Below are 22537 nucleotides of genomic sequence, written 5' to 3' on the forward strand. Positions count from 1 at the left end.
TTATTTCAGTCTCTTTGTTAAATTTATTTGATAGAATTCTGAATTCCTTCTTTGTGCCCTCTTGAATTTCTTTGAGTTTCCTTAAAACTGCAGTTTAGAATTCTCTGTCTGAAAGGTCATATATCTTTGTTTCTCCAGAATTGGTCGTTGATGCCTTGTTTAGTCCATTGCATGAGGTCATGTTTTCCTGGATGGTCTTGATGGTCACGGATGTTTGTCTGTGTCTGGGCATTGAAGAGTTTGTAATTTATTGTAGTCTTTGCAGTCTAGCCCCATTTGGACCCATCTTTCTTGGGAAGGATTTCTAGATATTCAAAAGGACTTGGGTGTTGTGATCTAGGTCATATCTGCATTAGGGTGTACCACATACCTAGTAGGGCTGGGGTTCTTGCAGACTCACAGAGATACTGCCTTGTTGGTCTTGGATAAGATCCAGAGGAATTCTCTGGATTTCTAGACAGAGACTCTTGTTCTCTTCCTTCACTTTCTTCCAAATATAGTCCCCTTTCCGGTTCTGAGCCACCTGGAGCTGGTTGAGGTGACACAAGCAGCCTGTGGTCACCACCACTGGAACTGCACTGGGTCACACATTAAGCAAACACAGCACTGGGGTTCACCCAAAGCCTGTTTTAATCATCACCTGGCTACCATCTATGCTTACAGGCTGGCCTATTACAATGAGCAGGTGTCGAAGCCAGCCAGGCTTGTGTCCTTCCCTTCAGGGTAGTAAGCTCCAGAGGTAGATCCAGAGGTGTTCTGGTGGGTCCAGAGTTCCTCCTAGGTGGGTCCAGAGGTGCTGTCTGGGAGTCAGGGACTAGAGTAAAATATCTGAGAAGTTTATTTTGTGTTCTATCGTACTGTGGATGAACTGACACTCAAACCACAAGAATCAGTTGTTTCCCTTCTTCCCTCTTCATTTCAAAGGCAGAGGACCGACCCTTCCTGTGGCCACCACTGCCACAGGCCCAAAGGAGTACTGCCAGACTACCACCTATGTTCACTTAAGGCCCAGGTGTTTTAAGTCAGCTTGTGGTGAATGCTGCCTGGCCTGGGATTCACCCTTCAGGGCAGTGGGCTGCCATCTGGACCAGGTAGGTCCAAAAATGTTGTCCAAGTGTCAAGGTCTGTAATCGGAGACCCTAAGAGCCCACTTTGTGCTCTACCTCCTTGTGGCTAAGCTGTTACTTAACATGGAAGACAAAGTCCCCTTTACTTTTCCCTTAGCTTTTCTCAAGCAGAGGGTGTTTTTCCCTGTAGCCACCACAGCTAGGAATGTGCTGAGTCTCACTTGAAGCTAGCAAATCTCAGGCTCACCCAAGGCCCATGGTGTACTACCTGGGTATTGCCACTGGTTATTCAAGCTCTCAAAGGCTTTTTAGTCAGCCAGCGATGGGTCTTGCTGTCACTGAGTCCTTCCCTTGAAGGCAGTGAGTTCCCTTCTAGTCCAGGTTGTGTCTAGAAATGTCATGCTGGACCTAGAATCTGGAAAGGGAGCCTCATAACTCTGACTGGTGCCCTCTCTTATTGTGGCTGAGCTAGTATCCAAGATGCAAAACAAAGTCTTCTTTACTCTTTCCTCTCCTTTCCCAAGTGGAAGGAGCCAGTCCCTTTTGAACCCATGAGTCCTGCTGCCTGGGATTGTGGGGAGGTGGTACGTGCACTCCCTTAGTCAGCCCCACTGATGTCTCAGTAGGTTGTGCACCACTCAAGTTCACTTGTTGTGAGTCCGGCACAGCACTATGACTCACGTAGGAGTTGCAGTCTTTGTGGCCTATACTGCATTTAAAGTTTATTTAGAGCCCCAGGGGACTTTAGCCCACTGTGGTGAGGCGTAGAGGAACTCAACTTCTGACCCATGGGATGGGTGACTCCCGTCTGGCTAGGGCTGGATTAAATATTCCCTCTATGCACAGGCATCAGCTAGATTCAGGTCAATTTTGCTTTCTCCTGTGACAGGGTAGCACTGAATTCCAAGCAATGTCTAACAATTGTTGTGTGCTCTCTCTCCCAAGGGCACAGATCCTCTCTCCATGCCACATGGCTGCTGCTGGGGATGGGATGGGGGTGTCGCTGGCAATTCAAGACTGTCTTTACTACACTCTTCAGTGTCTCTTTCAGCTATATGACGTTAAAATCAGATACTGTGAGCGCTCTCGTGATTTTTGGTTCTTATGAAATGATTATTTTTTGTGTGTAGATAGTTGTTACATTGGTATCCTTCTGGAGTGATGATCAGTGGAGGCTTCTATTTGACCATCCTGCTCCACCCCGTGTAGTCTTTTATAATTAAGAGTCTGGCTCAGAGTAGTGTATAGAATGGTTTTTCCCAATAGTCATGATTAGTTTGCACTCATGTAGCCATGAGCCTTTTTTTTAATGTCTCATGTCCAATCTGTAATATCAAAGGTGTATTCTCTAGGAGACAACATATGAATAAACGGCCCATCCAGGGTAAAACTTCTGTGTTTTAAGTAATCATATGAAAAAATCCAAAATAACATGATTACTAGTAATAGCTGTATTGTAAACAATTCCAGACTAATATTTTGATTTTAGATAAAAAGAAAAAAATTAAGAGAAGAGCCAGCTATATTTTAAAATTTTATTATTTTCAGCAATATGCGTATTAGTGCCTAGATATCAACGGTCATACCAATAACTGACTGTAAAAAGAAATCCAAGGACAAAGAGATTTATTTGAGAAGTCCATGACATAAAGGGCCATTTCGTATTATTTTAGCCTAGAATACAAACCAAGAGGAAGACATATATACTGGAACTTTAAAATGTCTTATTTTTTTGAAGTATTCTAGAAGGGTTACACTCCCAGTCTGAATTAGTATTTCTACTTTGAAATTGTGGAGTAATGAAATCAAAAGGAAATGTTTTGCCTTACTCTCACCATTTATATAGAGACAAAATTTAAAAAAAATCCCTCTTCCTTTGTGTTTCCTCTGGGACACTGAATTCAAAAATAAAAGAAACACTCAGATTAAATTTTTATCTCTTTCTAGAAAAACATTACATGCATATGAAGAGAAACTATAATCTACAATTACTGGGTTTATTTTAATTTGTTTAGGAGTGCATAGTGAAATGTTTAAAAAAATCTGAACTAATATGAAAGAAATAAAAGACAGAAACTAAGCAGGTACTATAGAGAAATTATTCTGAAATACACAGAACATAACACCAGTTATTTACTGTGATGATACCTAAGATATAGCACTAAGAAATTATCCCAAGGTCCCGTCCCGTCCGGCCCCGTCCCGCCGCCCGCCAGCCAGCCATGAGCTCCACGCAGTTCAACAAGGGCGCCTCGTACGGGCTGTCCGCCGAGGTCAAGAACCGGCTCCTGTCCAAATATGACCCCCAGAAGGAGGCAGAGCTCCGCACCTGGATCGAGGGACTCACCGGCCTCTCCATCGGCCCCGACTTCCAGAAAGGCCTGAAGGACGGAACTATCTTATGCACACTCATGAACAAGCTACAGCCGAGCTCCGTCCCCAAGATCAACCGCTCCATGCAGAACTGGCACCAGCTAGAAAACCTGTCCAACTTCATCAAGGCCATGGTCAGCTATGGCATGAACCCCGTGGACCTGTTCGAGGCCAACGACCTGTTTGAGAGTGGGAACATGACACAGGTGCAGGTGTCTCTTCTCGCCCTGGCGGGGAAGGCCAAGACTAAGGGGCTGCAGAGCGGGGTGGACATCGGCGTCAAGTACTCGGAGAAGCAGGAGCGGAATTTGGATGACGCCACCATGAAGGCCGGCCAGTGTGTCATCGGGCTGCAGATGGGCACCAACAAATGCGCCAGCCAGTCGGGCATGACCGCGTACGGCACGAGGAGGCATCTCTATGACCCCAAGAACCATATCCTGCCCCCCATGGACCACTCGACCATTAGCCTCCAGGTGGGCACAAACAAGTGTGCGAGCCAGGTGGGCATGACGGCTCCCGGGACACGGCGGCACATCTATGACACCAAGCTGGGAACCGACAAGTGTGACAACTCCTCCAAGTCCCTGCAGATGGGCTACACGCAGGGCGCCAACCAGAGCGGCCAGGTCTTCGGCCTGGGCCGACAGATATATGACCCCAAGTATTGCCCACAAGGCACAGTGGCCGATGGGGCTCCCTCAGGCGCCGGCGACTGCCCGGACCCAGGGGAGGTCCCTGAATATCCCCCTTACTACCAGGAGGAGGCCGGCTACTGAGGCTCCCAGCACGCTCTCTTCCCACATCATCTCCCCGTCTGGGTTTTTGGGTTTTTCTGTGTTTTCATCTTTGTTTTTTTTCTTAGCTGATTCAGTGCTGCCAATCAACCGAGGGTCTGTGAGTGGCAGTGTGGGATCAGGCAGCAGAGCTTTTTTCCCCTTTGCCTTGGGCCTTCGCAGGGCTGAGCCACCGGGCTGTCGGGGAGGGAGGTCAAGGCCATATCCCGATACGTGTAGGGCGTGTAGGGCGAGGGTCCCTGCTGGCACGTTCAGGCTGTGCTGGGGAGAAGAGACTAACTGGTTCCCAAAGGTTTCTGGTTGCCTCGCCTCTTCCCCCTTTTGTCAGCTGAGCAGTTTGTGGTTTCTCTGCAAGTTTCAGGAAGTATTCACAAAAGAAAAATACATTTTGCTTTTTATTCCTGAGGAATGGGGCAGGGACAGTGGAGAAGGTGCTGGGAAATCAGTNTTCCCACATCATCTCCCCGTCTGGGTTTTTGGGTTTTTCTGTGTTTTCATCTTTGTTTTTTTTCTTAGCTGATTCAGTGCTGCCAATCAACCGAGGGTCTGTGAGTGGCAGTGTGGGATCAGGCAGCAGAGCTTTTTTCCCCTTTGCCTTGGGCCTTCGCAGGGCTGAGCCACCGGGCTGTCGGGGAGGGAGGTCAAGGCCATATCCCGATACGTGTAGGGCGTGTAGGGCGAGGGTCCCTGCTGGCACGTTCAGGCTGTGCTGGGGAGAAGAGACTAACTGGTTCCCAAAGGTTTCTGGTTGCCTCGCCTCTTCCCCCTTTTGTCAGCTGAGCAGTTTGTGGTTTCTCTGCAAGTTTCAGGAAGTATTCACAAAAGAAAAATACATTTTGCTTTTTATTCCTGAGGAATGGGGCAGGGACAGTGGAGAAGGTGCTGGGAAATCAGTCACCTGGGAAAGGGGGCCAGGCCATGATGCTAAATATCTCCAGCTCCCGAGTGACTGGATTTATCCGGAACCAACAGACCTCAGACCCTCAGACTTGCCCCAGGGCCAGGTGGGGAAAGTGAAGGCTGTAGGAGGAAGTGAAATTCTGAGTTGTTGGGCTAAGCCTGATCCCCTCTCCATGCTACCCGCCCCCCAACCCACTCTGGCCTCGGTAGGTTTTGTTTTAGTTGTGGCTGTCACCCAGGCTAGAGTGCAGTAGCGCAATCTCGGCTCACTGCACCTCCACCTCCCGGGCTCAAGCGATTCTCCAGCCTCAGCCTCCCGAGTAGCTGGGACTGCAGGTGCTCCACCACGCCCGGCTAATTTTTGTATTTTTAGTAGAGACGGGATTTCTCTATGTTGGCCAGGCTGGTCTCGAACTCCTGGCCTCAGATGTGATCCACCCGCCTCGGCCTCCCCAAGTGCTGAGATTATAGGTGTGAGTCACCATGCCCGGCCCCTCAGTAGGTTTTAAGGAGCCCCCAACCCTCCTCCTTTCTGGTCTCAACAAGCTATACTGCTCCATCTTCCCCCGGCCACACGCCCCGCCAAGTACTGCACAGGGACCCCCACCCAGGGGCCCTGCTCCATGAGATAATGTGAAATACGATTGTGGACCAAACACAGTAAAACCTCTGTTTGTAAGAAGAGAGAAAAAAAAAAAAAAAAAAGAAATTATCCCAAGAAGAGAGTATCTTTCAACATGAGCGAGATGTTATATAAGGCAGGTTGAAATTACAAAGGGGAAAGAGATACTGTTCATGTAAGAGGGCCATGTTTTTGAAACTCTCCTCACTTTAGGATTCATTTGTAGGTGACAGAGGCCATTTGGTTGTTCATGCACATTATTTTTAAGAAAAGCTTTTTGAAAGAAAAAATTGAATGACATACATAGTAGATACATTTTTGTACAATCTGAAATGAGTAAATTGATCTGGAAATGGTCATTCTTACTTTTTGTTTTCAAATACTAGAAATCATTATAAATGTTAACCAAACATAAATATGGTCTAGTATTATTTGTCAATATCAGAGAAAACACACTATTAAAATGCAATCCATTTTGTAAATTGCATTTTTAAAACCTGATTGATCATTGTTAAGTGAGTTTTTGTAGCTAAGTGTTTTTAAGACTGTTGAGTGTTTTTTAAAGGAAATGTTCATGTGTTGCTAGTAGTACTATGTAAATAAATTAGTCATAAATGGAACAAATAATAATCATTGGCATAATCAATAGGACTCATTTATCTCTGATAAAACCTCTCCAAGACGCATTAGGTACATACCAACTGTGGAGAAAAGGATGGAATGTATTTCCTTTTAACTCCACATATTTATGAAAAATCTAACTTATTTAGTCGCATAATGGTAGTAGAAAAAATCTTAACAAAAATAATCATAGTAAAATATAGACATAATATTTTTAGAGATGTTTTTGTTTCATGTAAATTAGAAACAGCCTTTTTCATGTCACTCAATAAATTGTAGAATAGTATTAATACAATCCTTATCCTTTAATCATGCATATATATAAAATGTCTTATCAGGAGAAAGAACACACAGAGAAAGCGAGAGAAATAAAGAGAGACAAGAGGGGATGGAGGAAAGTTAGATATCTATTAGAAAATTATTGGACTTTCTAGAAGAGATGTCATTCCTGGAATAAAAGAAGCTTTGAGTAGATTATAGAATACATCAGAGGCATTCTTTTCAATAAATGACAAAGAAAGACAGAGTTGCAAAAATACAATCAACTGGAATAGTGAAATTTGGTAAAATTTTAGCAATTTCAGCAGAGTAAGAATACTTTACAAAAGATACTTTTTAAGAAGTATTTCTGTAATGAAGTAACTATTATATAGCAAACTGATGTAGTATGTAGACAGTGACTTATACAAAACCAAAAGAAAAAAAGAAAAGAAAAAAATTAAAACAAAGACATTAAAAATAGGAGTAGAGCATCAGATCATATTGTATTAACATGCCATGACTAGATTGTTTTTCTTTCTGATGTGCCATAACCTATACAAATGCTAGGTAAACAACATGGACCAGTACCTTTCTTTTGGCCTTTAGCTGCTCATGATACTTGTCACAGGTATCTCCTGGGATTTCTCCTCCCCAGAGAGTAATTCCAACAATGGTGTATGTGATGCCCATGATGAGCAATGGGAAACAGTACACCAGTATAATGACGATAATGTGGTAACTACAAAAAATAAGAAACACACATGCTGAAACCATATTGGAATGAAATAGTGGGGACTGCATTTGCTTAGTTTTAAATCATAATTAAAACTACCAAGAGTTATTTCTACATTATTTCTATACATTCATCTCAAAATTCCATCAAAATATCATGCTATTGTCACTTATATTTATGTTTCAAATGCTGCCAGTTGACGTTTGTCAATCTTTACTTGGTATATGAAAACTATAGCTGGGTTGAAGGGCTCAGTTAAACACATGTTCTCCTTGCCTAGAGGTTGAGGATGAATGACTTTCCACTGCTTTGTATTCTGCTTGGTAATTGTTTAGCTAAACTAATTAAATGTGTCATTGGAGGAAAAGGGAAGGGATAGAATAAACAAATCAACTGGCATATATTTTCCCCTATATAGGACTATCTTCTATATTGCTGCAACATCAGACATACGTAAATTGTTTTTCATTCAAATGGGAGGAAAAAAGTAAGTAGATAGTCTGAGCCATAATGAATCCACAAGTTACTACAATTTTTAAAAATCAGGTAAAGACATTTACATGCAATTTTCCAGAGCCACGGTCCATTTGATTGCATTATTAACTTGGTAAAAACAAAACAAAACAAAACAAAACATGTTGACATAGTAGTCAAACCAGAAGTATGCTGCTGTAAATTATCAAATTAAATTCTGGTATTTAGTAGCTTTCAATCAAAATTATAAGAATTCAATTAGAGAGGAAAAGGAGAGTAAACCATATTACAATAGCTCAAATAGAATTTTACAGTCTTTTGTGTGGATTTCACTGTCTTGGAAAGCTTTAAAGTAATTTAGAAGTTTGTTATAATAGTCTTCTCCATACCAGTGGTTTTTCTTTGTAAAGTGAATCTTAAATATCCTTGCCTTTCCGTTTCTCAGTAGATTACTAAGTATTGATTTAAAGTCAATGAGGAAGTAATTCAGTCAACAAATAATTTGAAGATGATAACATTATCATACAATTAAGATGTATTGATAATAATGAGTAGCACATAGTACTCAGTTTAATATGCGCTGCCTGATTTTCCTTAAATAAGTGCTTCCTAATATTTTTGTTCAAAAATCTGAACTTTGGGTAGAGCAAAGGTAGATAAAATGACTGCTTTAAAAGACAACCATTATTTGCACTATTTGCTATTTTTAAAGGGACAAATTGATGAGTAAAATAGAAAAATAAGCATTTTATTGAAATAAAATTTAAATGACTATAATTTAAAAATAAAATGCAAACAATTACACAATTACATTATTATTCCTTTTTGCTTGATTTGAGGTGGGTATAAAATATGAACCAAATTTTACCATATATTATAATATTAATATTTTCTTTTCAATCTAGTGTTGAGGGTTTTTAACGCTTTTTGCTTGTAAGCAAAAGAACATAAACCAAATCAAACCAAAATAAAATTAGATAACTTACTAGAGTGCTCCTTCCGTTCAGCTAAGCTCCCTAAAAGAGCAATCAACACATTTGGGCTTTGATTTCTTTCTTCTCACTCATTTCTCAATCAATAACACAATGCTCTTCTTTGCACATTGCTTTTATCTTTTATCACTTCCATCAGGAAACTCTCCAGTACCATCCCACATAGACATTCTCATATTTCCAATGAAAAACCTTAGTAACTTACACAAACTTATTGACCACATACAAATAATACTATATTACAGTATTTTTATATATTTCCTTTTCCAAATAATGTATGAACCCTGGGGGAAATGTCTGTCTTATTTGTTTAATTGTTGCTCCTAATCTGTAGTTTCCTAAGTGTTTGATAAACTGAATTGAAAATCATAATAGAGAATTAACTTACGTGAAATGTTGTTTGGGACCTTCTGGCCATTGCACAAAGCAGAGAGTACGGCCGGGCATGACTTTGGTTTTGGAATAAAGACATTGAGGGAAGGCAAGTAGAAATGCTAGAATCCAAATACTTCCAATGACAATCTTGGTTGCTGTGGCAGACAGTCTGGGTTTCAGGGGATCAATAATCGCCATATACCTATATAAAAAACAAACAAAACCATTTTGTTGGTTTTCTTTATAACAGTTTGAAAGGAGTTTCAAAGGTATTTCAAAGGTGTTTCAATAGTTACAGTCATTGCTCTTTTGGGAAACCAGTTGATAAGGACTGCTTGAGTAGAGGCAGCGTAGAACGGTAATCATGGTGTAGTCTAGGAATCAGGTAGATCTAGGTTCAAATTCTATTCTGACACTTGTTTGAACTTTTTGAACCTCAGCTTTATTATTTTTAAAATCGAAATAAGAACACCCATCTCTTGAGGTAAAGTGAGGATCAACAGATATAAGTCAGTGGTGCCCAGCCTTTTTGGTACCAAGGATCGGTTTTATGGAACATAGTTTTTTCCATGAACTGGCAGTGGGTGAAGAGCGATGGTTTGGGGATGATTCAAGGGCATTACATTTATTGCACACTTTATTTCTGTTGTGATTCCATTGTAATATATAATAAAATAATTATACAATTCACCATAATGTAGAATCATTGGAAGCCCTGAGCTTGTTTTCCTGCAAAATAAGCTTGTTTCCTGAGCTTGTTCTCCCATCTGGGGTTGATGGGAGACAGTGACAGGTCATGAGACATTAAGTTCTCATAAGGAACACTCAACTTAGATCCTTTGCACGTACAGTTCATAATAGGGTTTGCTCTCTATGAGAATCTAGTGCCGCTGACCTGACAGGAGGCAGAGCTCAGGCAGTAAGGCGAACCCTGGGGAATGGCAGTAAATATAGATGAAGCTCCCTAGCTCACCAGCCACCACTCACCTCCTGCTGTGCAGCCTGGTTCCTAACAGGCCAGGAACTGGTACTGGTCCCTGACCTGGGGAACTAGGGACCTCTGATGTAAGTGAAAGATATTAATGATTTGGTGTTGTGCCTAACACATTAGAATCCATAAATGTCTGTTGAATGGAATTGGAAAGGCACTTAACAAGTGCTTACAAATACTGGTTTCACAGCTCAAAACCTTCATGTCTCCTCTGTATGTTTAACTTTAAAAAATATAATTCTGGAGAAATAATATGGATTATACCACATACTTGACAAAGATGAGAAACTCCTATAAAAGATACGGTCCACAAACCCATTTAAGAGCAGCAAGAGACAAGTTCAGAATTTCCATGATTAATAAATCAAGTTTGATTGAGGTTATGCCTTCCTGTTATACCTCATAATGAATTCATACTGCATCATGAACGTCTTCATGGTGCCTATCTGTGTAAATACATATAATACTGTTGCAACGGAAAAATATATTTGAGCTTCTAAAAAGTATACTTAAAGCACACTTAAATACGACTTTTGGAGGGCAGCTTCTTGGGGAAGTTAGGAATTCTGTAAATATGGTAAGTAAATTCATGCTTTATTAACTTAGTACAGGTAGTAACAATATAGCTGAAAGAAGCAATTTCCAATTTTGAACTGGAGATAGCATGGCTAATTGCCAAATTCTAGCTAACGTTCAGAGGCAAAAATAATATGTACCAAACAATTAGATTTCTGTATTTTAATAAAACACAATCTTTATATTGTTTCAATTCTACTTTTGGTCATTTTATGTTTATAAAATATATTTTGATTTACGACAAAGAACTCAAACAAATTTACAAGAAAAAAACAAACAGCCCCATCAAAAAGTGGGCAAAGGATATGAACAGGCATTTCTCAAAAGAAGACATTCATACAGCCAACAGACACATGAAAAAATGCTCATCATCACTGGCCATCAGAGAAATGCAAATCAAAACCACAATGAGATACCATCTCACACCAGTTAGAATGGCGATCATTCAAAAGTCAGGAAACAACAGGTGCTGGAGAGGATGTGGAGAAATAGGAACACTTTTACACTGTTGGTGGGATTGTAAACTAGTTCAACCATTATGGAAAACAGTATGGCGATTCCTCAAGGATCTAGAACTAGATGTACCATATGACCCAGCCATCCCATTACTGGGGATATACCCAAAGGATTATAAATCATGCTGCTATAAAGACACATGCACACGTATGTTTATTGCGGCACTATTCACAATAGCAAAGACTTGGAATCAACCCAAATGTCCATCAGTGATAGACTGGATTAAGAAAATGTAGCACATATACACCATGGAATACTATGCAGCCATCAAAAAGGATGAGTTTGTGTCCTTTGTAGGGACATGGATGCAGCTGGAAACCATCATTCTTAGCAAACTATCACAAGAACAGAAAACCAAACACCGCATGTTCTCACTCATAGGTGGGAACTGAACAATGAGATCACTTGGACTTGGGAAGGGGAACATCACACACCGGGGCCTATCATTGGGGGCGGGGGGGAGGGAGGAGGGATTGCATTGGGAGTTATACCTGATGTAAATGACGAGTTGATGGGTGCTGACGAGTTGATGGGTGTAGCACAGCAACATGGCACAAGTATACATATGTAACAAACCTGCACGTTACGCACATGTACCCTAGAACTTAAAGTATAATAAAAAAAAAAAAAAAGAAAAATTTTCAGAGGTAATACTTTCATTAGAGAATGAATATTGCATAGGCCAAAAAATGTTAACCTTAAGAATAAATATTTTAAAATAAGGATATTTCATCAATATGTTTGTAACTCTTTGCTGTTATAACTACTGGGCAGAATTAAATCTTCAGAAGATTTTGTGAAAATTATCTATATAATATTCTTAATACTAACTATAGTCATTATTTACCTAAAGAAAATAGTCTTAATTCATTATGTGTAACAGTTATCAGGTAAACATGAAACTTAGATTTAAAAATAATCATATTTGTCCTTTTGTGACTGGCTTAATTCACTGCATGATTCCAAATATATGTAGTATCTAAAAGAGTGAAACTTATGAAAGTATAGAACAGATGATGATTGCTGGGGGCTCAATGGGTATAAAGTTTTAATAATGCAAGATAAAGAAGTTCTAGATGTCTGCTGTATAACATAGTATCTATAGTTAACAATAAAGTATCATGAACTTGATTATGTTAAAAGGATAGATCTCATGTTAAGTGTTCTTAACACACACACACACACAACAAATACACACACAAAAGAATACAAGGACATTTTTTGAGGTGATTGATATGTTTAGTGCCTTGATTGTGGTGATATCACGTTTGTCCAAACTCATCAAAATGTATACATTAAATATGTGCATTTTTTGTATATCAAGTATACCTCAGTAAAGCTTACAGAAAGAGAAAAGAAAAAATAATGATAAAAAAGTACCTAAGTTTAGGAAAACAATGTGAATTCTACAAAGAAAAAAATGCGTATGTTTCAAATAGGAGACTTTAAAATTCATCTCTCATGCTTATGTTGGTGAAGATAATAATAAAAAAAATATTATTAACTGTAACTAGGGTACATAATGTATGTAATAGGGTTACATACATCATATATACTTAATAGCCATAATAATCCAACCACTAGAATAATACTATTACCTCTATTTTACAGAAAAGAAAACTGACTTAAAAGATTATGGGAATTGCTCATAATGATCCAGATAATAAGAGAAAGAGCTAGAATTTTAAGCCAATTATGCCAGTCTTCAGAGACAATATAGATACAGATTATAGCTTTTGAATATAACTATTTATTTTAGTAGAGAAATAAATATGACCATTTATTTTAGAAGAGAAATATATATATTTCTCCTCCACAATATATATGTGTTAGATACTTATATATTGTATATGTGTATGTGTTAGAGATACCTATCAAAGAATCAGAAGTAGAATTTTGCCATTTTGCATTTTTGAATCTCAAAGCCTTTATGTGTAACATTAAAACAAAAGTAAAATATATAAAGAAATTAATAAATGTGGGCATTTATGTTCCTGCTCATGTTGATTATAACTCATGTTGATTATAACTCATGTTGATTTTTGAATCTCAAAGCCTTTATGTGTAACATTAAAACAAAAGTAAAATATATAAATAAATTAATAAATGTGGGCATTTATGTTCCTGCTCATGTTGATTATAACTTACATAGCATTTATCTCAATATAGGAATTATTTTTGTATTGGTGTTTCAAAGCCAAGCACTTGTCAATAAATTTGTTGTACTGAACTGAATATCCCTCAAACCTCATTATAATCTTTTGCTTTGTTGCTTGCTCTGGCATCTAACGATTGCGATTTAGATATTTAATAGTTGAGTTTTTGTGACTAAAAGGAGAAGTGGAATAACACAAGCAGGCTTAAAGCCTTGTCCAACTCCTGTAGCACAGATAATTCAAAGTAAACTGCAAAGCACATTAATTCTTCTGGCTAGTCTAATTAGTCTAATGCTAGAGAAATTATTTTCTGAAATAATTTGTACCTGTTAGAAATTAATATTGTGTTATTTGTATTATATGGAAATAATTTATGTTCTCATGAACATGTTAGTGATAGTAGAGATACTGAAACTTCTAGCATACCTTTTTGTCATAGCTGATCTGATCCATGATTCATTTATTCAATAAAACATTTATTGAATGCCTAGTATGGTATTCCAAATGCTAGTGATCCAACACCGGGCAAAAACGGTTTTCTGTGAAGTAGAAAAATACTTCCCAAATTGTGAAGTCTGTACCATTTGTGAAGCAGACAAATATTAATCAAATAATCTCACCAGTAAATGTAAATTACAGATGTGACAACTGTTACGAAGGTAAGGCCAACAGTATACATGAACTGAGAAAAATATATTTAGATTGTACTCTAATTTTCCCTAAGAAAAGTCATTCTAGGTTGAAACTTGGAAGGATAACCAGGCAAGGTGGCAGAAGAGTGAAGGTTGCAAAGACTTCTGGGAGAATGAACAGCAAGTGAAAAACTCCTGTGTTGATGGTGGTTTTTTAAATTATTTTATTTTATTTTATGTTATTTTATTTTTTTGAGACTGAGTCTCTCTCTGTCACACAGGCTGTAATTGCAGTGGCACAATCTTGACTCACTGCAACCTCCGCCTCCCAGGTTCAAGCAATTCTATTGTCTCACCTCCTGAGTAGCTGGGACTACAAGTGCCCGCCACCATGCCTGGCTTATTTTTGTATTTTTAGTAGAGATGGGGTTTCACCATATTTGTCAGGCTGGTCTCAAATTCCTGACCTCAAGTGATCCGCCTGCCTCAGCCTCCCAAAGTTCTGGGATTACAGGCTTGAGCCACCGCCCCAGCCTGATGGTGGGTTTTTATGATTTGAATTGTGACCCTCCAAAAAAGATATATTGAGGACCCAACACCCAGTATCACAGACCTCATTTGGAAACAGAATCATTACATAGGTAATTGGGCTTAAATCAGGTCATTAGGGTGGTCTCTAACCCAATATGACTAGTGTCCTTGTTTAAAGGGAAAATTTGGAAACAGATACATAGGGAGAATGTTATGTGAAGACAGAAGATTGAAATGAGGCATCAACAAGCCAAGAAACAGCAAAGATGACCAGCAAATCACCAGAAGCTAGGTTAAGACAAGGAAAGAGTCCCATACAGGTTCTTGAGGGAGCATGTATCATGGAGCACTGATTTCAAACTTCCAGCTTCCAGAACAATAAGACTATATATTACTGTTATTTAAAGGCACCCAAATGTGTGGTACATTGTTATAGCAGCCCTAACAAACTAAGATAGTGGGTACAGGTGGGAGAAGAATCATATTCTTTAGTAATTACAGGATACTGCAATTGATACACAGAAAGTAAAGAGGGAAGGTGGTTTAAGATGAAGTTATAGTACAAGTGGTAGATTTTTTTTTTTTTTTCCTGGGGGATGTAATTGAAGCAATTTTATCAGAGAAGTAGAATAATCAGATTTCCTCCAGAAAAGAGCTTCGAGCTTCAATCTGGAGACTGGAAGAGGAAAAGAATGGAAGCAAAGATTGGGCATGGTGGCTCACACCTGTAACCCCAGCACTTTGGCAGCCCAAGGTGGGCGCATAACTTGAGGCCAGGAGTTTGAGACCAGCCTGGCCAACATGGAGAAACCTCATCTCTACTAGAAATACAAAAAGCAACCTGGTGTGGTGGCACATGCCTGTAATCCCAGCTACTCAAGACGTTGAGGTATGAGCATCACTTGAGCCTGGGAGGTGGAGGCTGCAGTGAGCAGAGATCACATCACTGCCCTTCAGCCTGAGTGACAGAGCAAGACTCTGTCTCATAAAAAATAAAAGAAATATATATATATAAAAAGAATGGAAGCAGGGAAGTAAGTTATCTAACTTATGTTCTGATTTGGGTCAGAGACAATTGCTGGTTAGAAGAGGGCGTTACACTGGAGGCTGAATTAAATGAATGGTTTGAGGGAAGTAAAGAAATACCAAAATACTGTTGTAGAAAGGGACACTTCGTTGGCCAAAGAAATAGGGAGAATTGCCAGGCTCTGGTGAAAACTTATGTGAAATTGTTGATTTGGAATGCATTTGGGCACCAATATTTTCTATGCCGTAACTTTCTTCAGCAAAAATAATTTGCATGGAGAGAATGGATACTTAGGCTCACCTGAACAAACATTTTCTGGACCTTGAGAAGAAATAGTCAGATCTGAGATATAATTTCACCCAAATAATTGTCAGTACTTTATTCCTTTAAAAAATATTTTATGTGATCACATCAGCTTTTCCAAGGGTTTTTGCTGAGTTGCTCATCACCATTCTTCCTTCACCAGATTCTTAAAGACATTAGAATCGCCTTAGTAGGATTATTTCATAAGTAACAGCTAAGAGCTGATTCTTTACTCTTCATACTAGCATATCACCTAAACATGTTTTAAAGTCACTTTTTATTACCTTTTATAGAATCTGAAATTCTCAGAAGCATCTATTGAAAGCTAATAGTTTTTTTTTTTTTTTTTTTTTTTTTTGAGACTGAGTCTCGCTTTGTCACCCAGGCTGGAGTGCTGTGGCCGGATCTCAGCTCACTGCAAGCTCCGCCTCCCGGGTTCCCGCCATTCTCCTGCCTCAGCCTCCCGAGTAGCTGGGACTACAGGCGCCCGCCACCTCGCCCGGCTAGTTTTTTGTATTTTTTAGTAGAGACGGAGTTTCACCGTGTTAGCCAGGATGGTCTCGATCTCCTGACCTCGTGATCCGCCCGTCTCGGCCTCCCAAAGTGCTGGGATTACAGGCTTGAGCCACCGCGCCCGGCCTGAAAGCTAATAGTTTTAAAGCCACCTCTTAACAGTTTTCCTTTCCACTCTAATACCAGACCACTTTGCTTTACCACTTACTATTTTTCTGATATAATTGAGGTGGTCTTTTATGTTTACTTGTTGTCCTTTGAAAAGCAGATTATTTTGGATGTAACTTTTGTTTGCCTGCTGTCAATAAAAAAGCCTTTTCAATTTTGTAACTGTTATTTGTATCTATTATAATTCTTCCTTTTGTTGGCATTTTTATTAAGTTGTTTCTGGATTTCCATGTGCTTTTACATATTTTTTCAAGTTTTGCAGTAAAGACAGAGTGCAGCCTTCAGATATTTATTTGATTGTTGAAACTATGCAAAAAATAATTTGCCTAAAATGATATGAATTTTACTGCCTTCCAATCAATTTGCACCTGGTCATAGTAGAATATGTTCTAGTCTGTTAAGTCCCAAACACAAAATGCGGTCTGGCACTCTCTGTGCAAAATAAAGATTAGTTGCAACAGCTGCTCATGACCCATAAAGTTTCAACTTCTGGCCTTCAGTGCTAGAGTATTTTCCACTTTGACAAATCATTTGAGAGATACATGACCTTTGTCAAAATTGCATCTTTTAGATACATTTCATTTTGTGATTTTTTTCATAACTGTCTTTTCTATTCTTTTGTTTGTTTGTTTGTTTGATGGGCCTCTTGATCTGTTGCCAAGGCTGGTGTGTAGAGGTGTGATCACAGCTCACTGCAACCTCCAACTTTTGGCTCAAGCGATCTTTCTGCCTCAGCCCTCTGAGTAGCTGAGACTACAGGTGATTGCCTGGCTAGTTTTTTTTTTTTTTTTTCCCTGTATTTCTTGTAGAGATGAGGATTCGCCATGTTGCCCAGGCTGGTCTTGAATTCTTGAGTTCAAGCGTTCTGTCCACCTTGGCCTCCCAAAGTGCTGGGATTACAGGCATGAACCACCAAACCTGGCCCATAACTATCTTAGACAAACTTAAGAGTAAATGAATCAATCAGGTGATTATAAATGTTGTCTTAATAAATTTCAAAGTGAGTGAGCTTTTATTAAAATAATCTATATTTGCTGACTCATATATCACTCATATATGAATATGACTATTCATATAGGTATATATGAATATATACATATAATAGGATATTATCTGTCAAGAAAAAAATCACTTGTTCATCTACTCAAATTCTTTGATTTTTATAAGTAAAATGTATATACCGATATTTGAGGGAAATTTATATTTAAAACAGCTTCAGAATAGTGAAAGTATTTGTTTCCATGTTATAGGTTTTCAATTTAAATTTAGAATTAGGTTTATCTACTCATTTATGTATTTATTTTAAACAACTTCTTGAATACCAACTATCTTCTGGGATTTTGTTATCTTCTTTGGCAATATTGGTGAACAAAATAGAAGTAGCTCCTGCCATTGTGGAGTTCACAGTCTAATGCAGAAGAAACATATTACTCAAGTAGTCACAAAATACGTTAGAAATTATCACACAAATGTCCCTTGAAGTGACGTTGCCTCCTGGATATTTGGTTAAATGCCCCTTGGGGCTTTAATGTAATGGCCTGTGTGCTCAGTATCATACCCCATGAGTTTTAAAGTTACCAGTCTGACTTTTAAACTTCCCTCTGTCATTATTCTTAATCCGTATAAAATATACATATGATTTCCAAAAGAAATTTAATTATATAAAACATTTCAGATTTCAAAATTATATTGAACTTAGAGGTCTATGAGAGAGGAGAATACACTGCCATTCTTTGTCCTGTTGTTTGTCATTGAGTTTGTTCTCTTTGTAATGTTCACCCAATTATCTAAAACCCTACACACATCATGGGTGACTCTTCATTTACAACCTCTTGTGAAGTTTAACCCAGTCCCTCACTGCCTCGTTAAACTGGTAGGCCTAGCTCAACCTTTTGGAAATGCTGGTGAATAAAAATTTCCTCATTGTTTAGAGTGTGATATTATAAAGATACGTACAAGTAATTATGAAGCATAAAATAGGGAATTTGACCTCCTCTTGGTTAAAGACGACACAGTGGTAAAGACATTAGGTATAACTTCCACAAGAAAGCAACATTAAGATTAGAAAAATAAGTAGGGGCTTATTTAGGATGAAGGTGGGGATGAGAGAAGAAAGTTGAACAGCAAAGTCCTGAGGTAGGAGAAAGCAGAGTGCATTTGGGGAACTATGGAAGGCCAGCTCTACAGCATACAGGACAGGGAAAAAACAGGTGGTGCTGAATGAAGCTAGAGATGTAGGTATTAAACATGACCTATCGCAAGAACAGAAAACCAAACACCACATGTTCTCACTCATAGGTGGGAACTGAACAATGAGATCACTTGGACTTGGGAAGGGGAACATCATACACCGGGGCCTATTGGGGGGGAGGGGGGAGGGATTGCACTGGGAGTTATACCTGATGTAAATGACGAGTTGATGGGTGCTGACGAGTTGATGGGTGCAGCACGCCAACATGGCACAAGTATACATATGTAACAAACCTGCACGTTATGCACATGTACCCTAGAATTTAAGTATAATAACAAAAAAAAAATTTAAATTGCCACCAGTGAAAGTTAAAAAGCAAACAAACAAACAAAAAAACATGACCTCATTAATATATTGATTATAAATATAAATTTTCTATTTTAACATTAAAAGTAATAATTGCTAACGCGTGAATGCTTAGGTACCATGCACTCTTCTAAGAACTTTATATATAACTCATTTAATACTAAAATTTTAATTTTTTATATAAATAGTAATTACAAAATGATTTGTATCAAAATGCTGCATCAGTAAAGAATATTACATGAAACAATGTCTACTCAAAATTTCAGATACAGATTTAGAAGTAGTACTCTGTAGTGGCAATATAAAACTTGCTAAATTTTTTGCTACTTATACTACTCTGTAATAAGTAGTTTTAAGATCAGAACATATTTGATTATTTCACCTATGAGATATAAAATTCTAAATCACTGTTTTGAAGTCCAGTTTACTGACATTTTGTGTCACTTCTATATTGTCTCAAAAACCACTTCCATAAGTAACTTCAAAAGAGCTGCTTCATAAAGTCACTTCAGTGTTATCAATTACATATTAAAAACTTTGAGTTCAGGCCCCGGCATAGTGGCTCATGCCTGTAATCCCAGCACTTCGGGAGGTTGAGGTGGGTGGATCACCTGAGGTCAGAAGTTCGAGATCAGCCTGGTCAACATGTTGAAACCCCTTCTCTACTAAAAATACAAAAATTAGCCAGGCGTGATGGCGCATGCCTGTAATCCCAGCTACTTGGGAGGCTGAGGCAGGAGAATCACTTGAACCCAGGAGGCGGAGGTTGCGGTGAGTCAAGATTGCGCCATTGCACTCCAGCTTGGACATAGAGTGAGACTTTGTCTCAAACAAACAAAACAAAAACCAAAAAACTTTGAGCTCAAATATTTTTAGCTCCCACATACGGGTACTAAAGAAGATAGGGTAAAGAAAGTACAGTTAATAAGTACAAAAATACAATTAGATAGAAGAAATAAGATCTAGTGTTCAGTATCACAATAGGGCAGCTATATTTCTAAATAACTGAATAACTAAAAGACTAGAATTAGAATGTTTCTAACACAAAAGAATGCTAACTGCTTGAGGTAATGGATACTCCAATAACTCTGATTTGATTATTACACATTATATGCTTTTATCAAAATATTACATGTGATCCATAAATATGTACACCTATTATGTATTTATAATAAGGTAAAAATACTGGTACACTAAAAGACCACACTTTACCACTTACCTTACATGAATGTAAGAAATCTGCACTTAAACCCCCTCAAAGTTGTACAATATTTGAAAGAAATAACAAAGATTAAAACAAATTTTATTAAAACAACTTTATTGAGGGTTTAATTCCTTATGAAAACACTTTTGAACTCTTAGCAGATTATCATTGTTTCTTTTGAGATGGGGTCTCTGTCACCCAGACTGGAGTGCAGTGGTGTGATCTTGGCTCACTGCAACCTCTGCCTCCTGGGCTCAAGTGATCTCCCACCTCAGTCTCCTGAGTAGCTGGGACCACAGGTGTGCACCAACACCCGCGGCTATTTTTTATATTTTTAGTAGAGATAGTGGGATTTCACCATGTTGTCCAGGCTGGCCTTGAACTCCTGAGCTCAAACGACGAGCCTGCCTCAGTTTCCCAAATTGGTGAACCAACACACCTGGCCAGAAGATTATTTTTTTGAAAGCAATTCCTTCACTGACATACAGGAGTACCTTGGATATGTTGTAGGTCTGGTTCCAGACCACTACAATAAAGTGAACATTGCAGTAAAGCAAGTCACAGAAATTCTAGGTTTCCCAGCACATTTAAAGCTTATGTTTCCACTGTACTGTAGTCTATCAGGTGTGCAATAGCATTTTATCTAAAAAATGTACATAACTTAATTAAAAATTACTTACTGATAAAAAATGCTAATGATCATCTGATCCTTCAGCAAGTTATAATCATATGCTGGTGGAGATTCTTGCCTCAATGTCCGTAGCTGCTGACTGATTAGGGTGGTGGTTGCTGAAAGTTGAGGTGGCTTTTGCAATTTTTGTTAGTATGTAAGAATGCTTACTTTTTTTTTTTTTTTTTTTTGAGACGGAGTCTGGCTCTGTCGCCCAGGCTGGAGTGCAGTGGCCGGATCTCAACTCACTGCAAGCTCCGCCTCCCAGGTTCACGCCATTCTCCTGCCTCAGCCTCCCGAGTAGTTGGGACTACAGGCGCCCGCCACCTCGCCTGGCTGGTTTTTTGTATTTTTTAGTAGAGACGGGGTTTCATCATGTTAGCCAGGATGGTCTCATCTCCTGACCTTATGATCCGCCCGTCTCGGCCTCCCAAAGTGCTGGGATTACAGGTTTGAGCCACCGCGCCCGGCCGGAATGCTTACATTTTTAATTTTATTTTAATCTTTAATTTTTTTGAGTATTTAACAGTTGTTTCAGCCAGGTGTGGTGGCTCACACCTGTAATCCCAGCACTTTGGGAGGCCGAGGCGGGCAGATCACCTGAGGTCAGTAGTTCAAGACCTACCTGGCCTACATGGTGAAACCCCGTCTCTACTAAAAATACAAAAAATTAGCCAGTCATGGTGGCATGCACCTGTAATCCCAGCTACTCGGGAGGCTGAGGCAGGAGAATTGCTTGAACTTGGGAAGCGGAGGGTGTAGTGAGCTGAGATTGTACCATTGCATTCCAACCTAGGTGACAGAGCGAGACTCTGTCTCAAAAAAAAAAAAAAGTCATATGTATTTATGAAGTATATGTGATATGTTGATACAATCATACGATGTGTAATGATCTGATCAAAATAATTAGGATATCCATCAGCTCAAGGATTTATCATTTCTTTGTGTTGGGAACATTCCAAATCCACTCCTCTAGTTATTTTGGAATGCACAATATAGTTTTTTAGCTCCAAGTATGAGTGAGAATATACAATATCTGTCTTTCTGTGCTTGGCTTATTTCACTTAACATAATTTCCTTCAGTTTTATTCATATTGTTGCAACAGGATTTCATTTTTTCATGGCTGAATAGTATTCCATTGTGTATCTATTATTAAAAGTAATGGCAAAAACCACAATTACTTTTGCACCAATCTAATATACCACATTTTCTCTACCCATTCATCCATTGATGAACAGTAAAGTTGATTCCATATCATGGCTGTTGTGAATAGTGCTACAATAAACATGGGATTGTAGATATTCCTTCAATATACAGTTTCCTTTTTAAAAAATATATACCTAGCATTGGGCTTGCTGGATGATTCGATATTTCTATTTTAGCTTTTTGAGGAACCTTCACACTGTTTTCTATAGTAGCTGTACTAATTTACATTCCAGCAGCTCATGAGCGTTCCCATTTGTCTGCATCCTCATTA

General features: G+C 38.9%; 2 protein-coding genes across 5 annotated transcripts in view; one reads left to right on the forward strand and one right to left on the reverse strand.

Moving 5' to 3' along the window:
* TACR3 (tachykinin receptor 3) overlaps positions 1 to 22537 on the reverse strand; it is a 107284-nt gene that overhangs the window by 52726 nt on the left and 32021 nt on the right. Inside the window, exons 2-3 of the mRNA XM_025384973.1 lie at positions 9229 to 9417; positions 7230 to 7380 (exon numbers count right to left, since the gene is read on the reverse strand). Of these exons, the coding sequence (XP_025240758.1) occupies positions 7230 to 7380; positions 9229 to 9417 (340 nt within the window). The remainder of the gene's footprint in view (positions 1 to 7229; positions 7381 to 9228; positions 9418 to 22537) is intronic.
* Positions 3245 to 5815, forward strand: LOC112624446 (calponin-2). Of its 4 annotated transcripts, none has more exons than XR_003119399.1 (2): positions 3245 to 4429; positions 5651 to 5815. XR_003119399.1 is itself a non-coding variant. In XM_025384974.1 (2 exons), exon 1 carries the CDS (start codon positions 3290 to 3292, stop codon positions 4217 to 4219), a length of 930 nt encoding a protein of 309 aa, XP_025240759.1. In that variant the 5' UTR covers positions 3245 to 3289; the 3' UTR covers positions 4220 to 4244; positions 4693 to 4870. The 4 variants fall into 4 exon arrangements, 3 of the variants coding, with proteins under 3 accessions (XP_025240759.1, XP_025240761.1, XP_025240760.1); XM_025384974.1 differs by lacking the exon at positions 5651 to 5815 and adding an exon at positions 4693 to 4870 and having other exon boundaries at positions 3245 to 4244; XM_025384976.1 differs by lacking the exon at positions 5651 to 5815 and having other exon boundaries at positions 3247 to 3679; positions 3797 to 4613.

This window comes from Theropithecus gelada, chromosome 5 (assembly GCF_003255815.1).
Source record: "Theropithecus gelada isolate Dixy chromosome 5, Tgel_1.0, whole genome shotgun sequence".
Classification (NCBI taxonomy): Eukaryota; Metazoa; Chordata; class Mammalia; order Primates; family Cercopithecidae; genus Theropithecus; species Theropithecus gelada.